Source organism: Dipodomys merriami, unplaced genomic scaffold, assembly GCF_024711535.1.
Source record: "Dipodomys merriami isolate MVZ:Mamm:240054 unplaced genomic scaffold, mDipMer1.0.p SCAF_5, whole genome shotgun sequence".
Lineage (NCBI taxonomy): Eukaryota > Metazoa > Chordata > Mammalia > Rodentia > Heteromyidae > Dipodomys > Dipodomys merriami.
In genome coordinates, this window is record NW_027206068.1 from 70,080,440 (window position 1) to 70,105,135 (window position 24,696).

Consider the following 24,696-nt stretch of genomic DNA (forward strand, 5'->3'; position numbering starts at 1 on the left):
GTGCGCGCGCGCACGTGCGCGGGCATGCCTGTTTGGGGAACTGTTTTGACACTGTGGTGGAAATAGAGTATCTGAGAATTTAACCTCCAGACTAACCTCTGATTTCGTCTTCATTAAGAGAAACAATTATATATATTTTTATATGTATGTATGCATATATATGTATTTACCTGTTTGTGAGTGTGGGGGGATATGAGAAAGAGAGAGAGAGAGAGAGACAGGGAGAGAAAAAGACAAAGACAGAGAGACAGAGACTGAGATTCATGGATAGTTTTAGCCATAACTGTGGAAGCAAAACAAGTCTCAGTTTGTCCCTATAGAGTCACAAGTTACAGAAAAGATGACACAAAAGCCAAGAAGTATGCATGTGTCTCCTGGGGTTTGGCCCATCCTCACTCCCACTTGCAATTTGCTGGAGGAAACTCATCCTTAGGGCCCAAGTTATATCAGAATGAGAGAACATGGATTAGAACTTGGATGAAAAGACGCCACCCATTTGAGCTTGTGGGGGTGGGGGAAGAGCATTGGTGATAGAATAAACAAGTAATAAGTAAGTAAGCTCTAGCAGGCAGAAGCTTGGCACTGTGCTATTCCTTCGTGTGCAAAACGGAGCTGGGGTATCAGTGTGTGGGTGAGGGTGCAAAATAGGACGAGGTATCAGTGAGGCCTCTCCTCAGTGACAGCCTTGCAGACATTAAAAGCTGTTTCCATGAAAATCACTGAAGAAGGAAGAACAGGAAAAGTGAGGTGCCTTTAGAAACCTCTTTGTGGATCTATGTAGGAACTAGATGTTGGGTTCTGGAGATGGGGAAGAATGTAGGTTGCGTTGCTTGAGAAGTCAGCTGCCGGAAGTCCAGGGGAGCTCACTTCCTTGTCCACCTTGACCTTTGCCTTGCAGCTGGGACTCTCAGGTCCTGGGCTTCACCTTCAATGACATGTTCATCCGCATCTCCACCCGCCTCCCCTCCCAGTACATCTATGGCTTTGGGGAAACGGAGCACACGGCCTATAGGAGAGACCTGAACTGGCACACGTGGGGCATGTTCTCCAGAGACGAGCCCCCGGGGGTAAGGACAGAGCATTTGCAGAGTCTACACTCACTTTGCTGCACCCACACTGCATGCCTGTGAAGCCCTGTGGGTGCCTCTGTGCTTCCTCTTCCCTGACTGCAGTGAATCATCCCCTTCTGCTTCTGTCCTCGGGACCATTCCTCCAGCTCCTTTGCTCTCATGTGTTGACGTTAGTTGCAGGAGAATGTAGGCCCGTGAGTTTTTGTTGACGTTCCTTCTCATATGCAATGCCTTCTCACTCTACCCACTTCTCCCATGACTCTCAGTACAAGAAGAATTCCTATGGCGTCCACCCGTACTACATGGGCCTGGAGGAGGACGGAAGTGCCCACGGAGTGCTCCTGCTCAACAGCAACGCCATGGGTAGGCACACGCTGCTTCTTCCCCTGATCTAAGAGCTAGTTATACTTGAATTGTTTTGCGATAATATTGTGTGACCTAGTGGCAATGAAATCAACATTATCATGATGGGAGAGTTTTTTTTTTCTGTTTATCATTTTGTTTGGGACCCTGACATTGAAAGGATTCAATGATACACTTAGTTTTGTAATAGTCACACAGGAAGCGATAGCAAAAAACCAATAGAGGTTATAAACCAAGAGTCCATTACACCTTGAAAGTCACCTGAGGAGCTCAGTGTACAATTTGAATGAATTTGCCATTATTGTTAGAGCACTTTCTGGTTATGATGGTCTGAAGGAAATTTGCCTTTATATTGGAGAGGAATAAAATTAAGAGTTAGAAAAACCATGTATGTAAAATGAATGAAACCTGACACAATGCATACCTGAGTGAGTTGTGTTTTATTCATGGTTTTTACAATATACCTGATTGTACAAGGTGTTCTCATTCGGGGATGCTGTGTGAAATGGACATGGAAACACAACATAATCTTTAAAGTTTCTGGAGTTCTGGAGGATGTTGAACTAAAAAGGGTATATGAAGCCACATGCAGGTGGTCATGCCTTGCTACGTGGAAGATTGAAATGAGGAGAATCACAGTTCCAAGCCAATGCAGGCAAAAATGTCTATTATATTCTATCTCAGTGGAAGAAGTTGGGCTTGATAGAATGTACCTGTAGTCCCAGCTGTGCTGGGAAAGATAAATAGATGGATTGCAATCAAGGTACATGTCCAAACAGAAAGCATGATCCAGTGTAAGAAGACAAAGGTTTTGGGCTCAGTTGTCAGATGCCTTCCCTAATAAGTGCTAAGGCCTCACTAACACACAAAAAGAACCATAAGAATTGTGTTCAAGGAACAGAGTGACAAAAACACCTCAGATATAAGGCAACTGCAAAGGAAAGTATTCATGGATCGAACTCTGCTTCATTCTGTCAGTTGTGTACAGAAAATCATGTCTTAATTGTGTGCAATGAGGAGAGAAGGCACAGTGCTCAGGGCTGCATTCTTCCCATGCTGAAGCTTCGCAGGCAGCCCAGTTCACCTTTCCCTCTATTTTCAGATGTGACTTTCCAGCCCATGCCGGCCCTGACATACCGCACTACAGGGGGAGTGCTGGACTTTTATGTGTTCTTGGGGCCAACTCCAGAGCTTGTCACTCAGCAGTACACTGAGGTAGGTGTGAATTCCCTTGTCTGTCAAGTGCTCATGCAGCAATACTGGGTTCCAAATGCATTGTTCATTTTTTTTGTCACTTGTGAGGCCTGAACTCTAGGCCTGGGCGCTGTCCCTCAGCTCTTCAGCTCAAGGCTAGTGTTCTACCACTTGAGCCACAGTGCTACTTCTGGCTTTTTCTGCTTATGTGGTGCCAAGGAATTGAACCCAGGGCCTCATGCATGCAAGGCAAGCACTCTATCCCTGAGCCACCTGCCCAGCCCCGCATTGTTCATTTTTCTAACTCTCATTGTGATAATACAAGTTGATGGATTTTTTCAGGGATAGGTATATTATAAATAGGAAACAATAAATAGAGCTAGTCATTCATAGCCTCTAATTATTGCAGGATAGCAAAAGTAGTCCTGGTCACAGTGTTGTTGGAGTAATGGAGGTGGTGATGGTGATGATGGAGAAGGTGATTCTTAGCATAATGATGAGAGTAGTGTTTATCATGGAAATGATAGACTACTGACAATGATGGTTGGGTGACTTGATGATGTCTGGAGTTATGGTTTTCATGGTGGTGATAGTGGTACTGTTGATAGGCAATGATGGCTGCAGTGGTTATGGTGTGAGGTGATGGTGGTGATGGTAATGGTTGAAGGGATCTGTAATGGTGATTCACATAACAAATGTGGAATGACCACTGAATCTGTTACTTGGTCCATGTCAGAGCACATTTAGTAACTTCACAGAGATGAAGTCATTCCATTCTTGTCAAGTCATGATGATATGGACATTTAGAACAAACTTAAACTGCAGGTGAGGAAAGAAGCATAATTGGTTATTTAATTTTTCCCTTGTTCACAGAGCTGGCAGACAATGGAATGTGTATATTAGGCAATGCATTTTTCTTCTGAATTTTGTGCTCCTCATTAATCATTCTGTCTGTATCTAGGAACCAGAGCAAAAGCTAGTTTTCTAGATTCCTGAAGCATGAGCTCGAATCTAGCAGCAGACTTTCCCCCATGGTGTTCTAGAGCTGTGCTTCCCTTCAATTGTCCTCTGGATTTGCAGGTTTTGTTTGTCTAGGCAGGGGCACTGGACAATATTGTTTTTATTTCATGGAAGACTTCCATCAGGAATTTCATTTTAAGAATTCATTTTTAATCTAATTTCCAGGTCATTGGCCGGCCTGTCATGGTGCCTTACTGGTCCCTGGGGTTCCAGCTGTGTCGCTATGGATATGAGAATGATGCTGAGATCTCCAGCTTGTATGATGAGATGGTGGCCGCACAGATCCCCTATGTATGTGGATGCCACGGTGTACACCATAGTCTGTATTCTCATAAGGAACCTGGCTGTGTCTGTGCCCAATTACTTTGTAGGGCATTTGTGAGTTTCTACAAGAACAGGAAGTACCTTCTCACATGATGCCACAATGACCTTGAACTTGTCATAGGAATTGTGTGGGCTGTTTCTCACCCTATGATACTAGGAGATCAAAGACCCACTATGCAGAGAAAGGGACAGCCCCCACAGCCTTTTCCCCTCTGTCATGTTTCCTTCCATTTAATTTATATAACTTGAAGACATGTAGTCCAAAACCAGAGTGCCCTAAGAAGAAAGGATCCTTCCAGCAGTCATTTTGCTTGATTAAAAACAAATGATCTGAAATACACTTAGCCCATTGTACATACAGGTAGGTCTTCAGTCTGCATTTTGTGGGCACTGCAGCACAGTTCCATGAGTTCTGTGCCACTCGGTGGCTGAATGCAGGATCCTGGGTTTCCATGGAAACAAGTTCTATCATTCACTGAGGACAACAACAGTCCAGTAATCTAAACTAACCCCAAGCCTACTTTTATTTCTAAATTTATTCTATTATGTAAAATAAGTTGCATTCATGCTAGTATATCAAACAATGTATCACTGGTAGTGAGGAAGCTATGTGTGATTACTAAGAGGAGGTATTTCATAGTAATGCTTGTCCTTTTGTTTCTTTGATTTTGAATAGACTTGCTATCTAATATTAGGACTGAAGAGTGAAGTTCTTTTTTTAAATTTGTTTTTCTCTTGACCACTGAATCCTGGGCAGCCTCTTGTGGACAGCCACTACATTCACTCATTGCTTATATGGGCAGATTATCTAGTACTTTCCCACACAGTGTGTTTTCTTTTCCTTTTTTTATTCTGTAGCATTTGAGTTTGATGTCTGAGCCTCTAGGTTTCTAGGTTATAGACAACCGAACTATGCCTCTAGCCATATTTTACAGTGGTTTCCTTGAGACAGAGTCTTGCTTTTTGCCCAGGCTACCACTTGGGCAAAAACCCTGTGCTATAAGCCTCCTATTGTGTTCTTCCTTCCGTAACTGAGATGACAGTGCCACTTTGCTCAGCTTCTGCACTGAACTATATGTCATGACTTTTTTGTTCTATCTGTCAGTGAACCAGGTTTTTCTTGATCTCAGTCTCTTGAGTAGCTGGCAGGTGCTTACCGCTGTGCCCAGGAAGTGACTGAGAATGGTCTAGAGAACTTTTGTTGAGGTTGGCCTTGAACTGGCCTGAGCTGTGAGCCAGTACATTTTTACTCACACACAGAAGAGCCCCAGTAAATAGGTATCTTCAGCCTATTTTTTTCTGAAATGCAGACTTTTTCTTATTTTATGAATTTTGGAAAAATTATGTGTATTTCCAGCTTTCAGTAGATAACAAAGAACAGAGAACCAGGGTTTTAGTCAGAAGCCACGTGAAGTTGGGCATGGGTGGTGGAGAGTCGTTCTCCTTGGAACCTGGCCTTGAGGCCCCAGCTATCACTCAGTCCCCTGTGTCCTCCCCCAGGACGTGCAGTACTCGGACATCGACTACATGGAGCGGCAGCTGGACTTCACCCTCAGCCCCAAGTTCTCTGGGTTGCCCGCCCTGATCGATCGCATGAAGGCCGCTGGCATGCGGGTCATCCTCATTCTGGTCAGAGCTCATGGGAATCTGTGGCCTCTGGGAGGATGAAGGGCGATGGGTGGGGAAGGCCCGCACTGTGTTTCCTTCCATGGTACAGAAGGAAAGGTGGAAGTTCGATGGAAAAGGCATTTAGCAGCATCTCAGACACTATAAAATTCAAGTATAATGTAAGGAAGATGTGTTTGGAAGAGCTGTGTTGTGTCCCTGGCCATTCTCTGCATGTGTCTTTCTGTCTGATTGGTGCTTTGGTTTCAGGACCCAGCCATTTCTGGCAATGAGACAGAGCCCTATCCTGCCTTCACTCGTGGTGTGGAGGATGATGTCTTCATCAAGTTTCCCAGTGATGGAGGAATTGTCTGGGGCAAGGTATGATCTAAGGACTGATCCACTAACACTTTGCCTGGGGTGGGGACAATGTTAGCATATCTTTTCCTCATGTATATTGTCCTTTTTCACTTGAAATCTTATCTTCGATCTGTAGTTTTCATACTTCAATCATTATGTGTTGATCTAAAGGCTCTGTGGAATCCACTTTGCTTTAGATCAACTGTACATACTAAACAAATTATATCGTCCCTAGGCCCGTGTTTTGTGACTTCTTCGGGAATACTCTCTATAGGAATGTGTATGGTGCATTGCTGTTGAACTTGTTTATCTTCTTAGGTCTGGCCAGATTTCCCTAACATTGTGGTTAACAGTTCTCTGGACTGGGACAGCCAAGTGGAGGTAAGAGGTTTTTGTGAATAATGACTGAAGTCACAGTTACCAAGAAGGGAAGGCCATGCCCAGAATTCTGTACAATTTTGGCAAGTCAGTCTGTGTGGTAATGACTACATGCAACAATGCTCTGCTTACATCTGAGACTTAAGTATGCTTGTCTTTGGCTGAAGCTCTGGGGACTTCGATTACTCCTCCCTGATGTCAGCAATGCAACAGTGAATTCAAATCCAAGGCTGCCAGATTTAGCTCAAGGCTAGCTCCCTACCACTTGATCCACAGGACCACTTCAGGCTTTTTTCTGCTTAAGTGGTGCTGAGGAATCAAACCCAGGGCCTCATGTGTGTGAGGCAAGCACTCTACCACTGAGCCATCTTCCCAGCCCATTCTTTACTTCTTAAACTTTTGGAGAAATAGGTCCATGTCCACAATGATAAATTATGGTCCCAAGTTTTATCTGGTCTTAACTTTCTAGATTTATTTTGGCCACTTAGTTTTAAGGCTTCTATTAAAGTTTTGCTTGTCATAGACAGAGGTAGCTCAGGAATTTGGATCTCCTTTTTCACCCATTCTGATAGCTTGCTTGAATGAATATGTTGTCCAGGATAACGTTGGTCTTATCATTTGGCTCAGATTTGGACCCCGTGAACTAATTCATTAGGACTTATTCAACGCATGTTTGCTTTGCTATCAAATGTTCTATGAATACCCGTGAGCTAGGTTCTCAGGGTTGTGATGGAAATTCTCCTAGAGAGCAAGTACCTTGTCTTACCTTTAGCTCTTCAACAATTACAATTCATAGACAGGATATTTGGCACAGTATAGGTTGCTTTGGTCACATGGACAGTGAATCTAGGAAATTAAACAAAACCTTACTTCAGGACACCTGCCAAGTCTGAAGGGGTGAAGCTGGTCTCTGTGCTCAGCACAGCAAGATAAGTTGGTCTGCTTTATGAAAGGCTACAGTCTCTCAGTCCTGGTTTTCTCTCTGACATTCTATCTACCCATGCCACCAGTGTTCTTTAGCTCATTGATTCTTTTTTTTAATATGAAAGTGTTTTAATTTAAAGGTGTTAATAAAAGGCATTTTAATACATACAATGAAAAGGTCTTAATTTTCTAGTAGCAAAATGATTCAGCAAACACAAATAGTTCATTGATTGTTATAACACAGTGATCCACCCAGGAAAAGGCATTTACTGTGTACACCAAGGACCATCAGCTTCTACATGAAGAAACATGGAGTAGCAGAAAGGCTGTTTTATGTTTGCTGTTGTTTGATGGTGTGAATGCATACCTGAACCTTTGTTTCTTATTATTACATTATTATTAATATGACCAAGTATATAACTAGTGTTCATTCTCATTAACTTATTAGTTACCAGGCTCTAAAGTTAGCCTAGAATGGATATGGAGATTAATGATACAATCTTTATTAAGGTGGGTGCCAGTGACTTGTGCCTATAGCTACTCAGAAGTCTGAGATTTTAGAATTGAAGTATAGACCCCGATTGGGTAGACAAACTTGTGTGACTCATGTCTCCAATTGTCCCCCCAAAAACAAGAAGTGTAGGTCATTTGGTACATGGCAGCCATAAGTGAAAAATCTGAGCAAGGGCTTGATGACTTCAGTTCAACTTTAACAAAGAAAATAGAGACTATAAATTAAATTTCTTGTTCTCAAAAAAGTTTCAATGTAGTGAAGGCATGAGACTTTGGATTCCAATTTGATGGTATGATGTAGATGTTTGTTTTATTATTTGAGGAAAGGAGGAAAATAGGAAGGCTGAAACTTTCTCCTTACACACAACTATGGTTTCATGGGATCCTGAAATTAGCCAGAACGAAGGCCCCCAAAGAGAGCCATCGCCTCAACTGGGGCCTTACTGACACCTAGTTCCTAGAGGGGATAGCAACTGGATGATTCTTCCCACACTTGCACAGTGCATCTGATGTCTGACCCTGCTAGCTGCAGTCTGTCCTTGCTCCTTTGTTTCAGTAAAGTCCTTGGGAAGTGAGAGGACAGTTGAGGATCAAGCTTTAAGGCTAGGGCTATGAGTTCAGTGAATTGGTTATCACCATTCGAGTATGTGTGAGGAGGAGAAAAAGTCTATATATGTTTTCCAAATGCATAAAGGATGTATAATTTGTGCTTATCTCTCTTCTTTGTACTTCTTTTTTTTCCAGTAATCTAAAAACTTTATATTATAAAGGAGCCATTCAGAGTATCTTTCACACTCTCTACCCCCATGCTGTACAAGTATTAGCATGAGTTAAAGATTTCAGTACTTGTCCTGTTTGCTGTCTTGTGGACTTGGTCTGAAACAAATGAATTGTGTTTTATTTTCATAGCAATACAGAGCTTATGTGGCCTTCCCAGACTTTTTCCGGAACTCGACTGCCCTGTGGTGGAAGAGGGAAATGGAAGAGCTCTACACCAATCCACAGAGTCCAGAGAAGAGCTTGAAGTTTGATGGCATGTGGATTGTGAGTGCAGGGTGCTTGTCTGTGTACACACCGTTAGCTGTTGTGTGAACCTCAACTTGCATAGGGATCTCTGACCTTAGTCAAGACACTAACATTCCTTCAAGGAAGGTTTTGCACATCTCAGACTGTACTTTTCCCAAATCAGCCCATTGATCCTTTATTCTGTCCACTTGTATAAGGCATGAATTTCTGCTGTGAAATACCTAGGGTGATTACTACTAATTTATTAGAACTCTGCTTGCACTGCAGGGAACCTTTTTATATAACACTCTTGGGCAGTCAGTAGGAAGAGGTGAATTGCTATTTTTAGCTAATATTTTTCCTTCATGTGATGATCGTCTCTAGCCAGCATCACCTGATAATGTGAGATGGTGAAATTATTTATCCACAATTGAGTTGACATAGAGTTATTGTCTTTATAACAATACCATGTATATGTGTATATGTGTATATGTGTGTGTGTGTGTGTGTGTGACATTTGTAGGATATGAATGAACCTTCGAGCTTCGTGAACGGGGCAGTTACTCCTGGCTGCAGGGATACAACTCTGAACCGGCCTCCCTACATGCCACGTAAGGACCAGGGGCATCCTTAATCAGCCAAGACATGGCTAGACAAATTCTGCCCAACCCCAACCTGCAAATGATTATCCTGACCACTGAGGGCCAGTCCTTATAGAACTCTGGTTTACTGGGGGCCAGTAAATAGCACATACAGGGCTTTCATTCATGGGATGTATTCTGTTTATTAGAGAATTTCTGCAATTGGGCCAAAAAGCTCTTTGTTGTATGTAGTAGTTGTCCAGAGGGGTTTCAATTCCAGAGGTGCAATGCATCATGGTCAATGTCACCTTTCTCTAGTTCTCCCCTAGTTCGGTCTATCCTGGCCTCAAGTTACATAGTGTATGTGGGCTATAACGGCTGTACTTTCTGTATCTCTAAATGATTTTCATAGCTAGAGTTCTTAGTTTCTCAGGCCTATAGTAATTTATCCACAGGAATATCTTTTGCCATCAATGGGTATGATGAAGCTGATTTCCTTTTGCATAAGACCTTTGGACTATGTAGTTACCCTTGTACTTGTATGTCTCCATTTCAGTTATTTTCCGTGACTTGTGAGAAATTTCATGAACTTTGCATTATTTCCAAATCTTAACTTTCTAAATGTAAGATATAGATAATCCTTTATAGTCTGTGGAGATTTTTATAAGAATTATAAATATTACAGGCTGATGCCTATAATCCGAGCTACCCAAGAAGTTGAGATCTGAGAACATTTGTTCAAATCCAACCTGGGCAGGAAAGTACATGAGACTCTTATCTCCAATAAACTATTTGAAAAGCCAGCAGTGGTGCTGTTGCACAAGTGGTAGAGCACTAGCCTTAAGCAAAAGAAGCTGAGGGATAGCGCCCAGGCCCAGAATTCAAGCCCCAGGACCTGCCTTCCACTTCCTCCCAAAAAGCCTGGATCAGGGCCTGCTCTATAGTAAATGCATGAAAAGGCTCTGTCGTTTCTGACATCTGTACTTTTTCCAGTGGTGTTGATATGGAAAATAACTGCAGCACCAGGGCAACTCACCAAGTGCTCTGTTCTGTGACTGGTGAGGCAGAGAGGCCATTCAGAAGTGAAGTTAGCCTTAAGGTCCAGAGTTGAACGCCATAAAGACATTTTAGGGTTTGAAAATATCAGCTCTGTGTTTCCTCCCCGTGCCCCTTAGATTTGGCAGGCAGGGACAGAGGCCTGAGCAGCAAGACCCTGTGCATGGAGAGCGAGCAGATCCTCCCAGACGGCTCGCGGGTGCGGCACTATGACGTCCACAGCCTGTATGGCTGGTCCCAGACCAGACCCACCTACGAGTGAGTTGTGTCTCCCTTCTCCAGCTGTGCCCTGAGGATAGAAACAGTGATGGGGACAGCTTCCCTACTTAACCTTGCAAACCCCATTCTAAGAGCCCACCAGAGATGAATGCCATCAATGTGGTAATTTTTGTTCTTTCAATAAATAATAAATGAAAATAGGAGTGAGGTGCTTGTGTTAAAAAGGCATGCTTGCATCAGTGAAGGACTGACAGTCCTGATGGTGGATTGATGTATGCACAGTGATACACCAATTGTTATTTAATGTATACATAGTGTTACATGTAGATATTAGTTAATGTCAGTATATTCAATGTATTACTCACCTTAGTGTGAACACAGGAATGTGATGGGCTAGACAACAATGTTTCACTTCAATAGCTAATTATCTCTACTTATTTCATATTATAGGCTAGGCATTTTTTTCAGCTCAGTAATACCAATTGCCCTGTGGAAAAATTTAGAAGGAAATTTGCTTTATTCTGTGGCTGACTGGTGGAATACCATGGAGGTCTCAAAGACAGGATTGGGGAGGGGTGGCTCAAGCTTCCAGTAGGAGAGACAGAACCCATGAGTCCTCCATAAGAAACTAATTTTAGGCCCTGTCAGGCCTGCTTTACTTAAGATCATTACATGTAGGAAAGTATACAGGTAAGGGGTAGAGTGTGGGTGTGAAAAGTCATTTTTCTAACTACAATGAGTCAGAGGTAGGCTTTGGGATGATACTTATTGATTCAAATCTTTGTTGTTGTAATTTTTATTGGTGCCTTAGTTAGTGAGTTCTTATTTCCCTTTTACCCCAAGGTTCTTACTTGAGGATGCTGTTGTCAGATTCTTACCTGACAATTCCTGTCTTTAGGCTGTGGGTCTTCAAACAGGAAAAGAGATTCAAACTACAGAGTGCACACTGCATTAATGAATGGTGCTCTGCAGGAACTAGCTGGGTGTTGATAGTAACACTGCAGTAGGCTTTCTTTGGGGAATGGCACCCTAATAGGTCTGGGAACAGTTCACTATTAGGTTTCTGTCTTGAGGAAAAAGTGTAGAGATGTGGGGGTTCACATTTCTCAGAAGTCTCTGGGGTCAGAGCTTTATGTTCAGTAAAAAGGACAGAAAAGCTAACTCTAAGTCTTGCATTCTTTTCCACTTTCTATTGTGGAATCCCTCCATCAGCCAGTCTCATTTTCTAGATTGCCATGGAAGACAGAGTGTTGTGTCAATACATAGGATGGCTTTGTCTTTTACACCATGGCAATGGTATATTGCATGATGCACTTTTCATGAAACACTGAAATGGCAGTCTTCTCTGAATATCTCCATCAACCAGAGGGAAATCCATGCTCTCCATGCAGACAGCAGCATTGTTTTGATCCAAGTTCCCAGGACAGGAGTGAGGAATGAGGATGCAGGTGCTCTGAAGCCTGCTCTGGCCTCAGTTCTCCCCCTGCTTCCTCCAACCAGGGCCATGCAGGAGGTGACAGGGCAGAGAAGCATCGTCATCACCCGCTCCACATTCCCTTCTTCTGGACGCTGGGCAGGACACTGGCTGGGAGACAACACTGCTGCCTGGGACCAGCTGAAGAAATCTATCATTGGTGTGTGGCTTTGCTCCCAGGGCTCTGCCCCTCCCCCAGGGCAGGGGTTAGGAGCCTGGGTGAGGGAGGAGGAGGAGGAGGCAGGTCAGGAGAGCCTGGCCTGACTCAGCTGTGCTTCTCCTTGCAGGCATGATGGAGTTCAGCCTCTTTGGCATATCCTATGTAAGTGACCTTGGCTCCTCTTGATGGACACGGAGATGGCACATCTCTTAGAACTGTGCAAGAGGCTTCTTTTGTTTTTTCTTGTTTCAGACAGGGGCAGACATCTGTGGGTTCTTTCAAGATGCGGAGTATGAGATGTGTGCTCGCTGGATGCAGCTGGGGGCCTTTTACCCCTTCTCCAGGAACCACAACACCATCGGGACCAGGGTAGGACGTCTGCTCTCCTCTCCCTGCTTTGTGGCACATGCGCCTCCAGGTGCAGCTCATGCAGTGTGTATTCTCTGGGGACATCCTCCCAGGAACCATAGTCCTCAGTATTGAAAGGATGATTCCTTCCATTAGAAGAAATCATCTCCCGCATACTCCAAGAGTCCATTATGGGGAGTTTTTTCTTCTGTAGACAGAGCTTTGGTGAACCTTGAGCTATTAATAATGTCCTCTTAGAAGTGTCATCCCTATTTATCTTTAGTTTAGCTTTGTGTGGTTGATAGGAAATAAATTCCAGCAATGATTTCACTAAGTGCCATTGGTTTCCCACAGCAAGTACAGAACCTTCTTCTCTTTGTCCTTTAGAGACAAGACCCTGTGTCCTGGGATGCTGCCTTTGTGGATCTTTCCAAGAGTGTCATAGAGACCAGATACACCCTGTTGCCGTATCTCTACACGTTGATGCACAAGGCCAACACGGAGGGCGTCACTGTGGTGCGGCCTCTCCTCCATGAGTGAGTGTAGAGCGGGAATCCTGCTGAGCTCTGGGCCATGTGTAGCGTTGAAGGAGATGCAAACCGTTCTTCCAAATTGGAAATATGGTTCTTCAATCATTAGCACTTCAGGCAGAGACAATAACAGGAAATGTTATGGATACAAGGCTGTTTATTCAGTGGTTAATTATTGACAGATAAAATGCAGCACAGAACAATTTATCTTTCACATAGCCATGAGAGACCCTTTCTATCTTCTGTAGCCCTTCCTGTCAGTTTGGTTATGTGGATCCAGAGGAAAACATGGTCTGGTCATGAAGGAGGGCATTCCAGGGTCAGATCAGAATGATGAGACCAATCTTATGTTGAACATGTGCCATCAGATAAACTTCCTGGGAAGAGACTTGGCTAAGGAGGGTGAATGCTAAAAATGATAAACCACTGGAAAAGGAAACTTCACAAAGGGCTAGGCAAGGGAAAGGCCTCCCATGCTCGTGGACAGAGAAGCATTTTGTGAAAATGCCTTTGCTGGCACAAATACTCTGCAGATTCAGTGTAATACTCTCAGAGCTCCAGGGACATCCTCCACAGAGTACCCCAGTTATCCTGAAAACGCATATGAAGGCAGGAAGGTCCCCAAACAACTAGAGAAATGCAAAAAGCCAGGTGCAGGTGGCTCACACCTGTAATTATAGCTACTCAAGAAGCTGAGATCTAAGGATCGTGGTTCAAAGCCAGCCTGGGCAAGGCAAGTCTGTGAGACTTTTATCTCCAGTTAAACACCAGAAAACTGGAAGTGATGCTGTGGCTCAAGTTTTATAGCGCTTTCCTTGATCTGATGAGCTCAGGGACAGTTCCCTGGCCCAGAGTTCAAGCCCCACGCGGGGGGGGGGGGGGGGGGGGCGTTGTGGGGAAGGAAAAAAAAAAAGAGCAATTCTGAAGATATCACAATATCTGACTTGAAAGTGTTTTACAAAACTATAGTAACACAAACAGCTTGGTGCAAACATATGAACTGATATTTAGACCTGGAATAGAATAGATGATCCAGAAAAGATAAGACTCTAACAAATAGTGTTTGGAAAACGGTATATCTATACCTATAAACCTAAGACTAAATCCCTATCAAATGATATTTGAAAGACCCCAGACCCCCTGGGATGCTTTCTTCAACGGGAGGGCACCCCAAGAACCAAGACTTCAAGCCAGCAGCTGCAATAAACAAGAGGAGTTTATTTGGCGGTTGCGCAAACGGGCTCTCTGTCCAGGGCAGACAGGAAGCCCTGAGCAGTGGTTACAGGCACTTTTAAAGACAAAAGCCATAGGATTAGCATAAGACCCCAGGTTTCCCAGGATTGGCTCAGTTTACTACACGGGGAAGTTTATAACACTCTTTGTAATAAAACAATTGGCCCGGATGATCAAATGGAGATAGTCACTCTGGGAGATAAGGGTTAGGGAGTTTATGGAGTTACAGACTTGTGATTAATTAACATTTGGCCTAATTTGTTGGGCTCACCAGACGGTCCTTATCTTGAGTCCTCTAAACCGAGAATTTTTACACAGGAATGCAGAGGAACATACTCTTTGTTCCTTATCTTGGGTCTCATTTGGCCACCTGGGGATTTTACTTGTTAGTTGACTACAGAGCTTGTCCCAGGGCCGACATCTAGGCTCTGAAACTTTTTATTTATCTCCAGGGAGGGGAAAGGGTCAGTGCTAGTGCAAGCAAGTTTACAGAAGCAAAACCAGCAGTTAGCAATTGTAAAATGTAACTCTAATTTTTAATCTTTCAATATTAATCTATTCAAAATGGATGAGGGATCTTAATGTAAAGCCTGAAACTGTGATACTATTCTAGGAAACCTAGCGGAGAGACTTGAAAACATAGTAGTATAGGAAAATATAATTGAGCATGCTGGCATATGCCTGTAATTCCAGCTACATGGGAGGCAGAAATGAGAGAATTTTGGGGAAGATGGTATGAAATTATGTTATTATCTGGAAAATGGGCAGAACTGGAGATCAACGTATTAAGTAAAATACACTAGTTTCAGAAAGACTAATATTGCATGTTTTCTCTCATATAAAAATATAGTCCTAATAAAATATAAATGTCAAAAAATATGTAGTTCTAGGTCAGGATGTAGCTGAGTGGCAAAGCACTTGCCTAGCAAGTGCAGCATCCTTGGCTTGATCCCCAGCACTAAAACATAAAAGACAAAAAATACAGTAAAAAATATAAGAAACATAGGTCCCATGGTTTCCCTTATTTGCAATAACTAGTATATGTCTGAGACAAGCAGAAATGGTCAGATAAGTTGATGTTAGGCAAAATGAACCCCAAGATAAGGACTCAAATGTCTTTTCTTTCTTACTATTGTTTCTAACATATTTATAAGATATTTCTTTGTTGCTTTGTATCTCCCTCTCCCACAGTATAACCCCTGTTTTCACTGTATTTGTTGTTGGCATAATTTGTGAAGGAGAAGGGAAAAAATAAATTGTTTAAATAGGGATACAGGTGGACCCATTGCAACAATGAGATGTATAATATGTTATGTCAAAAAATGAACTTTACAACTTTGGCAGGGGGAGGGGAGGGTGGAGTGACGGGAGGAGGGATGGGAAGGGGAAACAAAGGAGGAGGCAACAATGCTTTATAAGAAATGTACTCATCACCTTGCCGCTTGATAAGAAATGTACTCATTACCTTGCCCATGTAATTGTAACCCCTCTGTATGGTATTTTCACAAAAAGAAAAGAAAAGAAAAGAAGTATCGTCCTAAAAATGATATAAATTTAAAAGGTTGGGAAAATATAATCCCCCAAACCGATGTGCAATTGAAAGGGTGATTGCTGTGCCTTGGCAAAGCAGCAGGAAGGGTGGGGTGGGGGGTCAAAGGAGAGGGTGACGGCAGGTGAATGATTGCTTTGTAAGACTGTATTGAAATTTAATAAGAAAACCCACTAAAATGGTAAGAAAGAGCAGGACAGGAAAGTACATGTATGGCAGTTCTGCACTGACACATGATTGTACAATGAATAAGCTAATACAAAAATGCTACAAGGAAAAAATGTGTTATGGTGAGGAGCTATGAAGATAGTTTGTAGGAGAAAATGTCTAAGATATTGCTGCCATTGGAGGCCCATGATTTCCAGAAAGTGAGGATCTGACCCTCCTGAAGCTGGGGGAATAAAACGGCAGGAGCTGTTGCTGGACTTTGGACTTGGGCTTCAACTTGAGCATTTTACTAGGGGTGATGGAGCTCTGACAACACCTTCAATGCTCTGTTTCAGGTTTGTGTCTGACCGGGAGACCTGGGATATTGACAGTCAGTTCCTGTTGGGTCCAGCCTTCCTGGTCAGCCCTGTCCTGGAGCCTGTGAGTGTGGAGGCCTGGGATGGGTGGAGGCTCTCAGATGTGAGGCTGGGTGACAAGGGGAGGAGAAATCTGTTGTAGGGATGATACTGAGACATGGTGTCTTATTCTCTCCTTGTCTCTTCCCTTCTGAACAGAAGTCTATCCCTTAGTCTATCCTTGTTAATAGATCAGCCTATGTCACAGAACAGTCAGGAAGAAAAATTAACTCTTCTGATATATTTGCTGCTGCCCCCATTTCTCCATTAATGGAAATAAGGAGCACAAAGTCAGGTGGGGCACTGGTGAGTGAATTCACCCAGGAGCTCCTGGGAAAACAGCTTGCAGCAATGGGGTCATGTGGTGCTGCTGGCCAGCCCCTGCTTTCTTTCCGTGATGGTCGAGCAGGAAGAAAAAGCCATTTATTTTCTTCCTCTGTGAATGATTAATCTTCTGATTAAAATGCCTTAATGACACATCAAGTCTATTTTGTGCCTGCATATTTTTTTCTCCCATGTTTCTTCTAACTTTTGTCTCCTTAGAAAGGGACTGGATCAGTCTGTAAGCAAATGTTAATCTCTTATCCCAAAGGGCTTTATTACAGCATCTTGTGTTGTGTAGATTTCCTGTTTGAGAAAGCAGAAGGAAAGGAGGCTTGCCCAACCTTCTTGATCTCAGGAGAGCTGAGGCCTGCAGTCCAGTTTCATCACTGATTTAGGACCCCTGCTCTATGCAGATTGCATGATCTGTACTGGGCAATAGTGACTAAACTCATGTCCTGTTTGTGTTTAATTTCAGAATGCCAGAAACGTGACAGCGTATTTCCCTAGGGCCCGCTGGTACGATTTCTACACGGTAAGCCTGAGTAAATTTAGATAGCCTGGGGAAATGATAAAGTACAAAGGTTTTGGATCTGACAGAACTCAAGCCAAATGCTGACTCTGGAAATCCCAAGTGGTGGCCTTGGGAAGTTACTTTACACCTGCAGCCTCAGCATTCTCCCCTGGAGTGGAATGAGACCGATCGCTCCTGCAGGCAGTGCTGTGGGGTAACACAGTGCACCTGTCTCTGTGCCTGGTGTTCCTTACAGAGGAGCTTCTAACTCTCCACTCTCACCTGTACCTGTGAGATTCAAAGGCAGCCTCTGGGAGCTTGAAATTGTGCTGTAAAATGGCCTTTGACTGTGTCTCCTACTATTGGAAGCCTGTCAAGTACAGCATCTTCTGATGTTCATCAAATGTCTGTTTCTGTAATATCAGTGATCAAGGAAAATGTATCATGTAATTATCTATACTACAAGTCTGTGGGAAAACGTACACAGAGGTAGGGGCTCAGATTTCAAGCCTGTGCATCTCGTGTGCTACTGTATGTAGGGAGCCCACAGGAGCTCTCTACTGAGTGCCTTGGAGGACAGAGCCTTGGGAAGCCATCACAGCGGTCTCTTGAGAGACAGGGGTAGTGACAGGCTGGAATTGTAATAGGAAAGCAGGCAGAATTTGTGCCACCCCTTGTCATTCAAAAGATGGCAATGGGACTAAATGCAAACTGGGTGTGGAGAAGGAAAGTAGAGTTTGTTCTCTGCTTTGTCCTAAGTCACGCCCTGCCACTCACCCCCATCCACTACAACTCTGCTATGTGCTCTCCAGCCAAGCCTGGGCTTTTTGAGGAGGGAAAGGCCAGTGTTTGCTTGTCTTTAGTCATTGTTTTGGTGGCGCTGGGTATTTGGACTTGGGACCACAGGCTTGTTAGGCAGGTGTTTTACCACATGAGCTGTGCTTCTTGCCCTTTTTACTTCAGTCAGTTTCAAGGGTCCCCAGATTTTTGCCTGAGCCAACCTGAACCAAAATCTCCTACGGATGTTAGTTCATCTGAGAGCATGGAGTGGGGCAGGAGGGGAAATAGAGACTCAGTTTTAACTCTCGGTGCAAGAAAAGGTCTAGAATTACTGTTATTGAGGGATGTGTATAGGAGCCACAAGGAAGTAAAGGTTTCCTGACTCCTCAGCAGTGCTCTATGACTCAGAAACAAGCTGAGGGCGAGGGTGGGCTGAGACGCATGCCAGGAACTCATGTAGGACACGCTGTTGACATTCCTAGGGGTTCTCACACAACAAAGATTGCACCCAGCAACAGGTGAAGGTTGTAGTCGCAGGTGTGTGCTGGACAGTGAGGGACAGGCAGCAAGGCCAGAGAGCAGCTGAGATGTCAGGTACCTGCGCTGCTCAGGTTAGGTCTGTCACCTCTCACTCACCATCCATCCCTTCCTCCTCTGGCCCACAGGGTGCACAAATCAATGCAAGCGGAGAGTGGAAGGTCCTGCCAGCACCTCTGGACCATATCAATCTTCATGTGCGTGGGGGCCACATCCTGCCCTGGCAGGAGCCTGCACTGAACACCCACCTCAGGTGAGTGGAGGGACCGGGCTCTGCTTTGCATGCTGGTTGCTCACTTATTTGCAGGGAGAGACCTCAATCCCATAGACACCGCTCTCAAGGCCCAATGTGATTTCACTGAACACTTGTGTTGTCTCATCTTTGTTTGCTTTTAAGCCCTCTTCAATGCTGCATTCTGAGTAATTATTAACATGTACTTCAGTGGAATTATAAGTCTAAGTAGACATTTTAAAAAGAGAAACCACAATTAGGACATTATGATTCATGGTGCTAGTTTTTTCAGACAATCTCTTATTTGACTCTCAAAAAACCTGTTGCTGAAAAATAGCTAAATATCACAATTGACACCTGGGACCGAGATTCCTCATACAGATTTAAAACTTCTTGATCTTTGTATGGTAATTGACAGTGATGCACCTCAAGCGTGTGCTTGGTCTGGGCCTAGAACGGGGCCCATAGGGCCAGTCCTTGGAGATTTTCCTTCTCCTTTGTAAAAGGAGAGAATAGTTTGAAATGGGCACTGTGTTGTCCCTCTTCACTGTCTAAGCTCAGTGCTTCGTCAGCCACACAGATAGTAAGTGGATGAACTCTGAAAGCCATGTCTGTCCATATCATCCCTGAAATCTTACTCCCTTACACAGAGCTGCAGATCAAAGTTGAAGCCCTAGGATATTTATACGTAGAGTCTACTGCATGTGTTTTAGGAACTGGGTCATGAAGGACAAGGATTTGCATTCTCAGGGTTTTCCTCTCAAAGGGGTCGGGCGAAGCAAGTTAGTTTGCCTTGAACCCCCTAATTCAGTCACAACTTCATTCATACATGAAACAGAGTCGGGTGGCTACATGGAGACAGAACCCAGGCTAGAATCACAGATGTCTTCAATTCCAGGGCTCTACCCTTACCCAGGAAGCACTGCCTTTGCTACTTTGTCTTTGTGGCTGGTGACTGTGGCCTTGTTTGCAGCTAACAACTCTCTTCCATTTTATTGCAGCCGCCAGAAATTTCTGGGCTTCAAGGTTGCCTTGGATAGCGAAGGAAAGGCTGAGGGCTGGCTCTTCTGGGATGATGGGCAAAGCATCGGTGAGTAGGGGTGGCCTGAGGTTTATGCCAGTCCATTCATGAGATTCTTGGCTATTTTATGAGCCTGCTTTTACATTGCCCAGATTAACGCAATTTTGTTTTTAAAAACATAGTAATTTGCTACTTTAAATGTAGATCCATCTTTTTCATGATCCTTATGCATCATGCAAATTCATTCTGAATCTCTGTTATCAAACTATTTTATTTCTTTTATAAGTCGTAGGACTTGAACTCAGGGTCTGAACACTGTCCCTGAGATTTTTCACTCAAGGCTGGAGCTCTACCACTTCGAGCCATGGCACCACTTCAGGTTTAGATAAGAGTCTCACAGACTTTCCTGCCCAGGCTGGCTTTGAACCATGATCCTCAGATCTCAGCCTCCTGAGTAGCTAGGATTACAGGCATGAGCCACTGGTGCCTGGCTCAACTATTTTATTTTATTGTGGAATAAAATAGAATAAAAGGGACATTTGTTCGTTGCCAGCTAAGATGCCTTGCATATGATTTGTGATCAAAGGCAGTTTTCTGTATTGTATATATAGTTCATTGTCCCAGAAAGACAGTGTCTCTCAGTTGTGCCATTTGTTGGGGGGTATTTCCCTTACTTTACAGGCATTGGTAACCTTTCAAGAGGAAGACTCGCATATAATTAGCTGTCTGGACCAGTGTTGTCCAGTAGGACTTTGTACAGTGATGAGAATGGTCTCTTTTCTGGTATCCAATGCAATAGATAGCTACTAAGAGCTTAAACTATGACAAGGGCATCTGAAGAACTGAAATTTTTATCTTATTTAATTTTAAGTCATTAAATAAAATAAATTAAGTAAAATTAAATTTACATTGCTACATCTTTCTGATGGCTACTGTCATGGACAGATCCGATCTAGAGATACTAGGCCTGTGGCCCCTGGGGAAATGGGAAATAGCGAGTTAAAGAGAAAGGTTGGCACATGGGGAAGAGAGACAAAGTCATGAGGGTGGGGAAGGGCCAAGGGCCTGACCAGTCCACCTTCACTGGCCATGCGAAGCCCCACGCTCACCCGGTGCCCGCGGCGTGCATTCATTAGTGGGCACAAACAGGGTTTCTCTAAGTTCTCTGGGTGATCACATCTTAAGAGTTGGCAAATATCCATGGAGTCTTAATCCCCCCGAGGTACTGGTCTTAGTGTCTGTGTAGATGACTACACCTGTTTTTAGGTGGACAAGGGCAAGGAATCCAGAAATTCTCAGGCAACTGGGATGATGTTGGGTGGTAGACCACAGGGTGAAGAGATCAATCAAGAGGGTTAGGAAAATTTTATAAACAACTATCAGAAATACACATCCATCACTCACTTCAGATGTTTTGTCAACTGAGGCTGGGTACAGGGTGTAAATTATTCTCCAGAAAGAGAGTTTACATTATAAAATGAAATTCTGTAAAGATTAAAACAAAACAAAAATAAAGCCTAATCTCTCAACTAAGACAAGTATTCCATTAGCATATTATCACCAGGCTCAGGTTATGTTTATCTTGTGTTTTGCAGATACCTACAGAAATGGACAGTATTATTTGGCCCGCTTTTCTGTCAGCCAGGTAGGTGTGATTGTCACCATGAAGTGAGAATAGAGTTTTCTCAGGATGGTAGGATGCTGCAGGTCATAAGGGCACAACATATCACCTAGCCATCTCCACTGCTTGTCTTCTAATTCACACCCTTCCCTTCTACCAGACTTCAGATGGAGATTCCCTGTGCTCCCAGAATGTTTTCTGTGTCTGAGTCTACTTATGTCTTACCAGTCATCTTTCCTTTTTTGCCATTCTGCATCTGTATACACTGTTTCTGTATTGTCTAGCCCTTGTTCCTTTGTTGAATGGGCTGCACTTCTGTGACTTCTCTATATGTGGAACACGTTTCTTGGTAGTGGAGACTATCTGCTATTGGTTTCAAAGCAACACTAACCTTGCAGGTGTCTTGTGAGCACAAAGGGAATGGAGCTGGTAACAGAGAAACAGTGCTGAAATCATAGACAGTAGCCTTTAGCGACGCAGGGTGATTATTTGAGGTTATCTCACCCAATCCTCTACATTGATGCCTAAAAAGAAGATGAGGAGTAAAAAGGAACTCCTTTTGTTATAATTTCCTTTCTTTTTTATTTTCAATTTGACAGAATACAATGCAGATGGATGTGATTTTCAACAGTTACATCACTGGTACCAACCCTTTGAAGCTGGGCTATATTGAAATCTGGGGAGTGGGCGGCATCTCCGTAACCTCCGTGAGCATCACTGAAAATAACACGAACTCAGCAATCCCCTTTGAATACGACCCTGCTGCACAGGTTTGTGACCACAGACATGCCACTGCTATTTTCCAACCCCAGGCATTTAGTGCCTAAGCTGCCCTCTCTTGCAAAACCTTTGCTAAGGTGAGGGAAATGCCATACTTTTTTATTTGGAGTTTTTTTTTTTTTCTGTGTTTCCTTCCTGTGTGGAAACTTTGGAAACCAACATCCCAAATAACCTAAACTGACATATTTTATCAACGACAAGATTGCTCTTGTATTTCACATGCCACTCAGAAAGAAAAAAAAAGGATGCCAAAGATATGAAATAATTCCTTAGTATCACTGAATTTTTTTTAATTTTAATTTTTTTTCAGTCATGGGGCCTGAACTCAGGGCCTGGACGCTTTCCCTGAGCTCCTTTGCTCAAGGCTAGCTCTTCACCACTGTGAGCCACAGCATGAGTTCCAGTTTTCTGGTGGCTAATTGGACATAAGAATCTCATGGCTTCCCTGCCCAGTCTGGCTTGGCACCGTGATTTCAGATCTCAGCCTCCTGAGTAGCTAGAATTACAGGTGTGAGCCACCCACGCCCAGTGTATCACTCAATTTTTGGACTTTAAACTTTCATAAGGTTGTTTGAGGCTTTTGTGAACATTAGAGTTTTATTCTAAATATTTTTCCTATTTTAAGTGATACTGCAGTTGAAAATATACAATAAGAAAAGATGCAATAATAATTCTATATCAAAGTAGTTTAGAAGAGGTAAAAGCTGAATGAGAAGTATTAAAATAACCTTAACTGAAAATAAGTATAGCACATCTTTTCCCTTAATTATACAAAAATGTATTCAGATTCTTAAAATCATCTTTTTATCTATATCTGTCTATATTATTTAGAAGGAAAATACATGATGCTGGCTGGACATTGTGGTACATGTTTATAATCCCAGCTACTGGAGAGGCAGATTTAGGAAGATCACAGTCCAAGGCCAGCTCAGGCAAAAAACATAATAGTCTAGCTAAAAACAAAAGTAAAAAGGCTGGGAGTTGTGGCTCCAATGGTAGAACATTTGCTTCACAAGCATGAGACTCTGAGTTCAAACTCTTCCTACTGCCAAATGTGTGTGTGTGTGTGTGTGTGTGTGTGTGTGTGTGTGTGTGTGTGTGTGTGTGTGTGTGTGTGTGTGTGTGTGTGTGTGTGTGTGTGTGTGTGTGTATGCCAGGAGTGGCAATTCAGTATTTCATAGAGATTCTTCCACCAGTGCCTATTAGAGTTTCTCCCAAGTCACCCACAAGCTTTATTGAAGTCTCCATCCACATGCTTTCCTGATCTCACTACATCTTCCTTCCGCACATCATCTTTACCTGATGGCTGCAGTCCATCCACTGCTAACTCTAAGACTAGCAATGAGATGTACATGCACACAGATAGTGGCCCTTGTGTCATGATGTCTCCAGGCTCATGGTCATTCTAGGGCTAAAATTTCACAAATAATTTTGATTTCATGAATGCCAACATGTGAAAATCTGGCACCTTGAAATTCATGCAGTATTCTCGTCCTGACACCTGCCACCTTGGTGGGAAGTGGGACCATGTTTCCTATGTGCTCTTTTAGGTTATCTTGTCTTTAATGTGTAGCATTGCACTGTGTAGCTCAAGTTAGCTTTGAACTTACAATCTTCACGCCTTAGCCTTCCGAGTACTGGGGTTATAGGTGTGAGACATCATACTTGGCTTTTTACATTTTCTTTTCCAGAACAAAACTCCCTTTTCTAGACTTGAAAAGAAATGCTCTTCTTTATTTTTGTATTTAAAAAATTTTTACTTTCTCAGATGATGGTTTGTCAACCATTTCCAACTTTACAAAGAGTGAGTTCTTAAAAGATGCCCACCTAATTCTGTTAAACTAATCTGCAGGCTAACACCTGTGCACATGGTAAGACGTAGAAAAGGCAGGGATATTAGATCCTTCATAGGCAGTCAAGGAGTGTGAAGAGAATTTAGACAAAGAGAGCTTTGAAGAAAACTGAACTTTAGAAGAATGGGAGAGGGGATTTTCTCTGGCTTGTGAGTGCTGCTGTTTCTCTTGCTGGTCATGTGTTATACTGGTGAAAGGCCCATCCTTGTCATTGAATAATCATTGTCTTGGGAAACTCCTTCCTCCAGAAAGTGATGGGCAGTTGGAAGTGAGGCCATGCCTTACGAAAATAGTGTGGGGTTATGTGGATTATTGACTTGTACCGGATTTATTGGTATAAAAGAAATTTCAAGCAAGTGCCTTATACTTTGTCTTTGATTTCTAACAGGTTCTAAGCATCAATGTGACCAGTAGAGCCATCAGCCTGCATCATTTCAATTCACTGACATGGAATATCTCTCCATAAAACTTTAGCATAAGATACTGATTATAAATATATCTGAAATATAACCTTGTGTGCTGCTAATTGGTCAATACCCAATATGAATATAGTATTTTATTGATTTTC

At 43.1% G+C, this 24,696-nt stretch overlaps 1 protein-coding gene across 1 annotated transcript in view; it reads left to right on the forward strand.

Moving 5' to 3' along the window:
• The window catches only part of LOC138809870 (uncharacterized), a 234,816-nt gene extending 210,120 nt beyond the window's left edge, over nt 1-24,696 (forward strand). Inside the window, exons 122-142 of the mRNA XM_069996922.1 lie at nt 899-1,067; nt 1,337-1,433; nt 2,536-2,648; nt 3,813-3,938; nt 5,472-5,600; nt 5,847-5,957; nt 6,255-6,317; nt 8,661-8,795; nt 9,280-9,367; nt 10,513-10,651; nt 12,113-12,246; nt 12,374-12,408; nt 12,499-12,615; nt 12,982-13,130; nt 16,410-16,494; nt 17,269-17,325; nt 18,750-18,874; nt 19,855-19,943; nt 21,470-21,519; nt 22,095-22,265; nt 24,517-24,696. Of these exons, the coding sequence (XP_069853023.1) occupies nt 899-1,067; nt 1,337-1,433; nt 2,536-2,648; nt 3,813-3,938; nt 5,472-5,600; nt 5,847-5,957; nt 6,255-6,317; nt 8,661-8,795; nt 9,280-9,367; nt 10,513-10,651; nt 12,113-12,246; nt 12,374-12,408; nt 12,499-12,615; nt 12,982-13,130; nt 16,410-16,494; nt 17,269-17,325; nt 18,750-18,874; nt 19,855-19,943; nt 21,470-21,519; nt 22,095-22,265; nt 24,517-24,594 (2,260 nt within the window). The 3' untranslated portion in view covers nt 24,595-24,696. The remainder of the gene's footprint in view (nt 1-898; nt 1,068-1,336; nt 1,434-2,535; nt 2,649-3,812; nt 3,939-5,471; nt 5,601-5,846; nt 5,958-6,254; nt 6,318-8,660; nt 8,796-9,279; nt 9,368-10,512; nt 10,652-12,112; nt 12,247-12,373; nt 12,409-12,498; nt 12,616-12,981; nt 13,131-16,409; nt 16,495-17,268; nt 17,326-18,749; nt 18,875-19,854; nt 19,944-21,469; nt 21,520-22,094; nt 22,266-24,516) is intronic.